The following is a 9,216-nucleotide window of genomic DNA, read 5'->3' on the forward strand; positions in this document are numbered from 1 at the left end:
GTTCGAACCTGTTGACCAAAATTTGACTTTAACCATTAATTTTGACTTTGACTTTGACCAAGGCTAAAAATATATATGAGAATGTGTGAATATGGATAATTGACCCCGTTGTTGCATATCTTGCATAGATTGGTGGAGGTATTTGGTCGAGGGAGGACACAAAAATCCTTGGAGAAGCTTTACGCTTGGAGCGTTTTTAACGTAAGTAAGACATTGACCTCTTAATAATTTGCTTTTTTAAAAGCATGATTTATAAAAGTTGCATAAACACATTAGAATAATTTATAAATGCCTAATTCATATATGCCTAGTTTTTGTGGAGACGAGCATGTGCTAGGCGCAGTACTTTCCAGATATATTGAGGTTTGATTTGAGATGGACTTTACCTGTGTTTTAACGCCATGTTGTGCTTTAAATAGTATGAGTATTATATTGGGCTAGTTGGACGTGTCCAAGATATATCATTTTGTTTTTCCACGGATTGTCCTTTAAAAGGGCTTATCTTTAATTTTTGCCTTTTACTTGAAAAAGTGATCGAAAATATCTTGAGTTTTTGGGTTCGAATCCCGCTCAATAAAAAAAAAAGTTTCACAAGGCAAGGCTTCGCAAAATGTCTGCCTTAAGGCAGAGGTTTGCCAATTTACCTTGCGAAATTTTGCAGGCAATTTTCTTTTTTACTTTGCTGGAATTCTACAAATGTCATAAGACCTAATTTTTATCCTAGTAGTAGGCCTACTTTTGCTACGAAATTCTGCCTTGTGAATTCTTTTTTTGACTGAGCCGGGTTCGAACCCAGAACTTTGAAAAATTTTAGATGAAGGAAAAAAAAATTAAAAATTAGCAATTTGAAGGACAAAAATTAAAGACCACCCCCGAATAAGGGCAATCGTGCAAATTGCCCCTAAGAACGAAACAAAAGATGCTTTTATTGTTTTTCCGTTACTTTTCATTTGAGAAGTTTGTTTCCACATTTTTTTAGGGAAAAAGTGTAAATATATCCTTTAACTTTGCGATTTAGAGCAGATATACCTTCCGTTAAAAAAAATAGTGTATATATTCTTTTGCCATTACAAAATGGTGCATATATATCCTTGCCCTTACACAATTAGTGCAAATATACCCTTTTCGCTAACGAATGCCATGTGGCTTTAAAAAAAAGTCTACTCATTTTTTTGAATAGACATAATTTTCTAACACTAAATGGTAATTTTTTTCGGGTGGATCGGGTCTAGTTCATTTAAAAAAATATCTCTGTGGCTTTAAAAAATATGTCTACCCATTTTTTATACGAGTATATTTGCGTCATTTTGTAACGGCATGGGTATATTTACACTACTTTTATATCGGAGATACATTTACTCTAAATAACAAAGTTAAGAGGTATATTTGCATATTTTCCCTTTTTGTTTTTTTAATCATCTTTATGGACCAAATCAGACTTTATATATACAGAGACTTTTATGATACTTTTACAATTTGCAATTATACACCCAAAAGACTGTTATCTTTTTTATTCTGGTCCCAGTTTTGCAACATGATTGTTGGGCTTTTTGCAAGCGCAATTTGTCGCCATTAGGCCACTATTGTGAGCAATAGTTTGATGAGAGAGAAAGCAAAATATTAAATTCAAAATTTGTTGTTTGAACTCTAAAACAAACATCATAAATTGTCTACCGCCACTCATAGGATTATCCTTCTGTCTTGTCTCTGTGTCTTTATTAGGCTCCAACAGCAACACAAGTAGCCACCAAGACTGAAGGAAAAAAAAAAAAAACTTCTTTATCCTTTTTCAAATTTTGCTGAAGAAAAAATATCTTGTTTTTGGTTCTTTTTCATGGACCCATTTGGATTCTTGATTTGTTTGTTCTAGTTATGCAAACATTAAACATGGACCCTTCTTATTCTTCCATTAATAATGCACCTAGTTCTTCACCTTTAGCAGCACCCATTTCTCCAGTTTTTTCATCAGCAGCCACATTTTCTCCAGGTACTCTATTTTAGAGTTCGATTTCTCAAATGACCGCTCAACAAATAGTTATTATCTCATAAAGTCATTTTACTTGTTCATTTTAATTTCCCTTAACAAAGAAAGTGGAAAAATTATTACTAGCCCCTTTTCTTGTTGATTTCAATCTCCCTGAACAAAGAAAATAACTTTCTAAGGTAGTTGAGTGACAACTTGAGACCCTCTATTTTACTTGTTAACCTTTTCTCTTTTCCCTCAAGGGTTCAGCGTTTTCTGAATTTTGCTTCAAGATCCAAATTTAACTGGGCGTTTGGACAATAAAAAAAAAAAAAATTGAAGAAAAAATAGTATTTGGAAAGAAGTTGAAAAATGGTAGTAGTATTTGAAAATTGGAGTGTGTTTGGACATGAATACAACTTGGAAAAATGCTGAAACTTTGTGACTGATTTGGAGTGAAAAATATGAAAACGGGTGTTTGAAGTTTTTTGAATTTCGAAAAATTGTAACAATTCTATGTCCAAACATGATTATGGAGTACAATGCCGGGAAGAAGTGAAAATTATCCATGGCCAAACGGACCCTAAATTTCAAATTCCGTGAGCTGCCATAGAAGTGCATTTAATGCAATGAGTTGGGTTTTTATATATTTTTTCTTCTTTGGGTTCTTTTGGCCAAATCCTCTTAATATATGAATTTTTGTTGTTAATTTTCCTACATTTGATGTCTAGTTTTGCAATTTTTTGAGGGCTAGTAATATTTTTTCCACTTTATCTTCAGTAATTTGAGCCATATCCTTTAGTTTTATTTCTTAGATTTCATTCTATATTTAATCGATTTCATTCTATATTTAATCCTGGGCAGCCAACTTTGGCTTTGATTGACTTTTATTTATTCAGAGGTTGGAGTGGGAGGTCATACGCACCATATGGATCAAAATAGGAAGCTCTTCATAGCACTCATTGCAGCTTCTACTGCATTGGGAACAATCATCTTCTTCATGATTTTATTCTGGATTTATCACAGGAAGAAATTACAAAAATCTGATAAGGACAGCAATCATAGCTCAGGTACATTTCTTGATCTTCGGGTATTCACAGAGGTGGTTTCTTAGATGGTCACTCGTCTGATAATTATTATCTCAAGAAGTTACTTTCTTTGTTAAAGAAATTGGAATAAAGATAATAACTATTAGTTGAGTGACCATCTGAGAAATCAACTTGGATATTCACACTTATGAATTATGGTTGTCTGGTAAATATTCAGTGGTTTGAGTTCTTTTACTTGATTTTGGATTGTCTTATTCTGAAGATGATGTGAAGGGGATGTGTAAATTCAATTCTATGAAGTCCACTTGTAGTAGGAAAGCATCTATACCCTTAATGGAGTACAAGACGCTAGAATCAGCCACCAAAAGGTTTCAAGAAACTGAGATTTTGGGTGAAGGGGGTTTTGGATGTGTATACAAAGCTAAATTGGAAGACAATTTATATGTAGCTGTCAAGAAACTTGAAGGGGGAACCCAAGATGCCGTTAAAGAATTTGAGGTACCATCGAACAACCTGTCACTGATTTGTAACTTCTTGTCGTTTACTTTCTAAAAAAAAAAAAAAAAAAAAAATTGGATTTGCAGACTGAGGTAGAGTTGTTGAGTCAAATTCAACATCCGAATATAATTTCATTGTTGGGATATTGCATTCACGGTGAAACAAGATTGCTTGTGTATGAACTCATGCAGAATGGATCTCTAGAAAGTCAGTTACATGGTATGCTTTTCTCAGTTTTGGCTCGACAACGAAAATTAATTATGGCGGTAGCCAAAATATACAAAACTTATATACTGATTATGTATATTATATGTATATTTATACTTGATACACATAAAATATACATTTTACCGGCTATTATGTTTTATAGAGGTCCAAAATGTAATTATTCCTTTAAATTTCAACAACTTAAATTAGTATTAAACTCTTGAAAGTTACTTTGCTAGTTGTCATTTTCTTGATTTGATGGTTTTTAGGACCATCCCGTGGATCAGCATTAACTTGGCACCACCGAATGAAAATTGCCCTTGATGCAGCAAGGTGAGTAGGGTTTGTTAGAAAGTAGACAAGACCATGTGATTAATTAATTTGAATAATTGACATTTGGTATTAACAAATTGCTACTGTTTGACCAGAGGAATAGAATATTTGCATGAGCATTGCAATCCACCAGTGATCCATAGAGATATGAAATCATCTAATATTCTTCTAGATGCCAACTTCAATGCAAAGGTAAAACCTTTTCGGGTTTTTTTCATTTTTGGCCTGTAGGCCGAAATTAATTACGGGTCCTAGCCAAAATATACAAAACCTATACACTGATTATGTATATTTTTCTATATTATATGTATATTTGTACTAATATACAACATATGCTGGTTATTATTCTTTTGAGCGATCAAAAAATGTAATTATGATTAGAATTTCCATTGCTTGTGTCAGATTTCTCGATATCGAAATTACTGCTGTCTCGATCTTAAATTATGCAGCGCGAAAATGGACCCAACCTCTGGTTTTTCCTCTTAATAGTATTTTGTTTAATTTCAGCTCTCAGATTTTGGTCTTGCTGTGCTGGGTGGGGCCCAAAACAGAAGCAACATCAAGCTCTCTGGAACTTTAGGTTATGTAGCCCCAGAATATCTGTTAGATGGTATGCATTTTTAACTCTCTCAGCTTCTACTGCAGAAATGATTTCCCCTTTCCTCTCCTCTTATTTCCTTTTTGTATATAAAAAAGATAATTATGAGAAATTTTGAACAAAAGTTGAAAGATTATTTTTGTAAGTATCCTTAAGATAGAACTGCACATGTGACCACAGTGGAAAGTATGATTGATCATTTGTTAAAGTAAAAATAGTATAATTACACAGCTACTTTAACCAATTGAAATCATTTTACAATGAGAGGCCAGTAAGCACAAGAAGTTTTCATACTATAAGAATTATTTCCTTTTAGGTTCTTAGCTCCAACTAAATCTGCAAATTAGGGAACAAAAGAGGATCTGAAATTAGAGGTAATGAGAAGAATTCTAGAATGGATTGCTACCTATGCCTAGATCACGGATAAATGGATTTTTATTGATCAGACCTTTTCAATTGTAGCCAATATCTTATTACGAGTATATCCGACAACTTTAGCAGAAAAAGAGGCATTTACCTATTAGCTATTATAGAGATGGTGCGATTTGATTGGCTTGATTTAGGGAACTACTAAGTACAGGATAGAAAAGAATATACCGATCCTAAGGATTGGATTAGGATTAATTGTGGATCCAAGAAAACAATAGAAAGATTTGAGTCTTAGATTTTGATTCCACTACAAATAATCTGCCATAATTTTGTCCAAGTTAAATACTTTATGTAATAGTGGTTTTTTTCTCTGTCTGAAAGAGTTGGCATTTTTTTCACAGGGAAGTTAACTGATAAAAGTGATGTCTATGCCTTTGGAGTTGTTCTTCTGGAGCTTCTATTAGGAAGGAGGCCTGTAGAGAAACTGGCACCAACTCAATGCCAGTCTATAGTCACATGGGTAAGTAATGCTCTCAGATCCAATCCATTTATTGAATGTTTCCTGTTTATGACACCCCATTTAATTTATCTTTTGGAAATTGAACCTCAATGCTCTAACTTTTAATGGAAATGCAGGCCATGCCTCAACTAACAGATAGATCAAAGCTTCCAAAAATTGTGGATCCTGTGATACAAAATACAATGGATTTAAAGCATTTATATCAGGTTTGTGCAAAAATGCTCTTAAACCTAAGGGCATTCAGATTCATTAGACTTAACTTTTCCTCATTCTTGCATACAAAATTGAGCTAACTTTAACTTTGGAATGTGACATTTTAATACTTCATTGGCCTTTTATTAGGAAGAGGTTGTGGGAAAATGAGTTACTCCCATTAGAAAAAGCCATTAAGTATAGAAATTAACTATACATATCTATTCAGGATTAGGCTGGCCCGGGTTTTACCTTCTAACACTATTCCTACAACTTTAAAGAGACTAGCATTTGACATATCAACTGACATGCATCAACCGGAGAAAGCTTAACATCCGATAAAGAACATTAAATCGATCCAGATAGACAATGCAAATATTCTGAGTTTCACATAGAGTAAACTTAATAATATGATATAAACATTGGTTTGCACTAGCTGTAAACCTAGGGGTCATTTGGTTGCTAGTTAGGAAGTGATTTATTCACGTATTAAAATCAGTATTACTAATACCATGTTTGGTAGCACTTTAGTTGCTATGTATAAAATTTAGCACACCAAGTACAGTGTTTGGTTACCAACTTATAATCCTGCATAACTGATACATGAAGAGCTTCATGGAGTAACTAATACTCCCACGAATAACTAAACCCTACATAACTAATCCCCACATAACTAATCCTGCATTATTAATACCTGTATAACTGCTGACAAACGACCCCTTATTACTTTCAACTGCCTCAGAGCATTGAAATTGAGACTGAAGTCTGCCTTGTTTTAATGTATAGGTTGCTGCAGTTGCTGTGTTGTGTGTTCAGACAGAGGCAAGCTATCGACCCCTAATAACGGATGTGTTACATTCCTTAATCCCCCTTGTTCCCGTTGAACTAGGTGGAACACTCCGAGTTACTACACAGAAGCACATGCTGGCACCCTCAGAGAGTTGATTTTGTCAAAGGGTTAATTTTTTGTTCCAATTATGTATGGTGATTGCAATTAGAAGTCGCTGCCTGACCAATTTTTCATCACATCTCTGCACATTTTTGGCTACTATAATACAACTCATGCAAGTGAAGGAAGGGATGTTGATCTTGCCAGAGCAGAAGATAATTCAAGTATTCAACATCACTTTTTATGTAAATTGAAGCAAGTGAAATTTGAGTTATGAAATTGGTGTATATAGAAAAATTACCTGAACTGTTGTAGTATTCATAAAAATTGGATTTGTTATTTCCGGCTTAGTTTCATTTATTTATGTGGGGACATTTAGTCCCATGAAAATAAATGTGAGTAAGTAGAAGTTTTTCCTTTTCCTTTCACAATAAGAAAAGTGAGAAAATAAAAGTTATTCTTTCAATTGAGGATTTTACATACCACACATGCAAGTTTTTATTATATTTTGGCTTACTGGTTCAATAAAAGCTAAGCAATAAAAAGTAAAAAACGACTTGGCAAAAGGACCATAGAGCCTTTATCCTGTTAAAAAGTATCACATTAGCCCTTTAATGATTTCTTTGCAATCAGTCTAGTCCTTTTAACTTTTCCTTTGGTCTCGTCTAGGCCTTCGACCAATTTTAACCATTGAAACTTTATTAATAAGGTCTAATCTTGGAATTCTTCCTAAACAACAAGAAAAACAGAAGAAGGAAAAACTAGGTCCTAAGTTCGTGTTCATTTAAAATGGAAGTTTATTGGAGAGATATCCTTGTGGGATTAAGGATATATAATTACTTAATATTCACTTCATCTGTCTCATTTTGTTTGGCATTCTTTACTTATTAAAGGCCAATATGATTACTTACTAGAAAAGTAAATTTAGTTTGTAATTTAAAATTTACTAAATTGACACATTCAAGAACTAAATGCAAAGTGCTATGTGTTGTAATTCTTCTTATATTAGACTTGCAGGAGACACTTTATCGAAACATAGTAAAAAATTTATGAATTTGGGCATCAAAAATGAATAGTGACAAATGTGTCATGTAGATAAAAGAAGTACAATATATGTTTTACGATCATTCTATTATTGGGAAGTCAAAAAAAAAAAAAAAAAGAAAAAAAAAAGACTAATAGTCCAAATATTAAAACAATATGGACAACGATGGGTCAATGCTCATTATTATCCACAAACATATTTTAGGAACTCTGTAGGTCAAACCTAAGTAGGTAGGAGGGTTTTCTTACGGTTGGACTAGTTAGTAGTGCGAATGTGAAATCTACATTTTCTTTTTAAAATGAGTGATCTACTTTGAATGCGAAATTTAGTAAGGAGAACTTGGTAGGAGAACAACCCAATCTTGTCTCAATTTTTGAAATAAACTAGAATGGTGATGGATCTAAATAAAGCTTGTTTAAAATTGCATTTAGGTTTGATATTCTCATTTCAATATTTCTCAATTAATAAATATAGAATAGTTGAAACTTTGGTCAACTACTCTGCAAGTAAAAACTAAAAGGAATATTGGCACTTATATACAACCCCATTGGCAAGATATTAGCAAAAATTAGGCTGGGCAACAAAAACCTAAAGAAATTGGCAGCAATTGCCAAATCTTACCAAATAAACTAAATAAAATAAAATTTGAAAAGTTAACTCCTAATTTCAAGTTTATTTGCCAAATCCCCTCCGATACATTTTCATCCAGTAACGTTCAATAGATTCCAGGATAGTAGCCACGTGTATACTAAAAAATCTAAAGTTCGAATTCATTTTTCATTAGCATTATCCTCATTTAAGTTTACTTTAATTGTACAACCTCCAAAATTAAAAAAATATATATATAAAAAAAGACTTTTAACACTGATCATTTATTCCTCTTATATATATTGACGACAACCATCAGAAAAAGCTCTCTTCTCTCTCCATGCAAAACCCTAAAAGAGAGTAAATCCTAGTGTCATGATGGTGGCCGGTGGCCAACCACCACTGGTGGTTGGTCATGATATTGCTTCCTCATCCCAATTTCCTCCATTACAACCCTCACCCACGAGCACAAATCCTTTTACAGTAGGGAATCAAAATAAAACCCTAACATATGCCAATCTTGTTAACATGCAGCCGCTGGATTTAGCCATGCACACGACCAAAGAAGATGTTCAACCCATAGAGATTAAGCCCGTAGTGAAAAAAGATGGAAAGAAAGTGGTTACTTGGACAGAGGATGAAGTTTTACGTATGAATTCCACTGAAGAACTTGATTATGCAGTTGTGGGAAAGTTCTCTCATGGCTAGCTAGAACTTGAAGAATTGAGAGTTCAAATTCCTAAACAATGTCGTATTAAAGGTGATTGTAGAATTGGTTTGTTTAGGCATCGTCATATTTTGATGCGATTGGAGAGACTTGAAGACTTTATCACTATGACATCTAAAGGTGTTCATAACATTCAGTCAAAGGATGGATATTATTATCCAATGAGGCCTTTGATCTATGATCCAACTTTTAAAGTGGAAGAAGAAACTACGAAACCTATGGCATGGATTTCATTCCA

General features: G+C 33.4%; 1 protein-coding gene across 1 annotated transcript; it reads left to right on the forward strand.

The window, feature by feature from the left end:
* Window positions 1-1,611: 1,611 nt before the first annotated feature.
* Window positions 1,612-7,012, forward strand: LOC132615074 (probable receptor-like protein kinase At1g80640). Its single transcript, XM_060329628.1, has 10 exons — window positions 1,612-1,987; window positions 2,863-3,033; window positions 3,275-3,510; window positions 3,597-3,729; window positions 3,987-4,050; window positions 4,146-4,242; window positions 4,558-4,660; window positions 5,419-5,537; window positions 5,654-5,743; window positions 6,516-7,012. The coding sequence occupies exons 1-10, from the start codon at window positions 1,873-1,875 to the stop codon at window positions 6,672-6,674; spliced, it is 1,287 nt and encodes a 428-aa protein (XP_060185611.1). The 5' UTR covers window positions 1,612-1,872; the 3' UTR covers window positions 6,675-7,012.
* Window positions 7,013-9,216: the final 2,204 nt, after the last annotated feature.

Source organism: Lycium barbarum, chromosome 10 (genome assembly GCF_019175385.1).
Source record: "Lycium barbarum isolate Lr01 chromosome 10, ASM1917538v2, whole genome shotgun sequence".
Classification (NCBI taxonomy): Eukaryota; Viridiplantae; Streptophyta; class Magnoliopsida; order Solanales; family Solanaceae; genus Lycium; species Lycium barbarum.

Bases quoted from the DNA above. Each gene is read 5' to 3' on its own strand.
- LOC132615074 (XM_060329628.1), top strand. From the start codon at position 1,873: ATGCAAACATTAAACATGGACCCTTCTTATTCTTCCATTAATAATGCA. The intron at 3,034-3,274 runs GTACATTTCTTG...CTTATTCTGAAG, and splicing joins GGACAGCAATCATAGCTCAG to ATGATGTGAAGGGGATGTGT. The intron at 5,744-6,515 runs GTTTGTGCAAAA...TTTAATGTATAG, and splicing joins ATTTAAAGCATTTATATCAG to GTTGCTGCAGTTGCTGTGTT.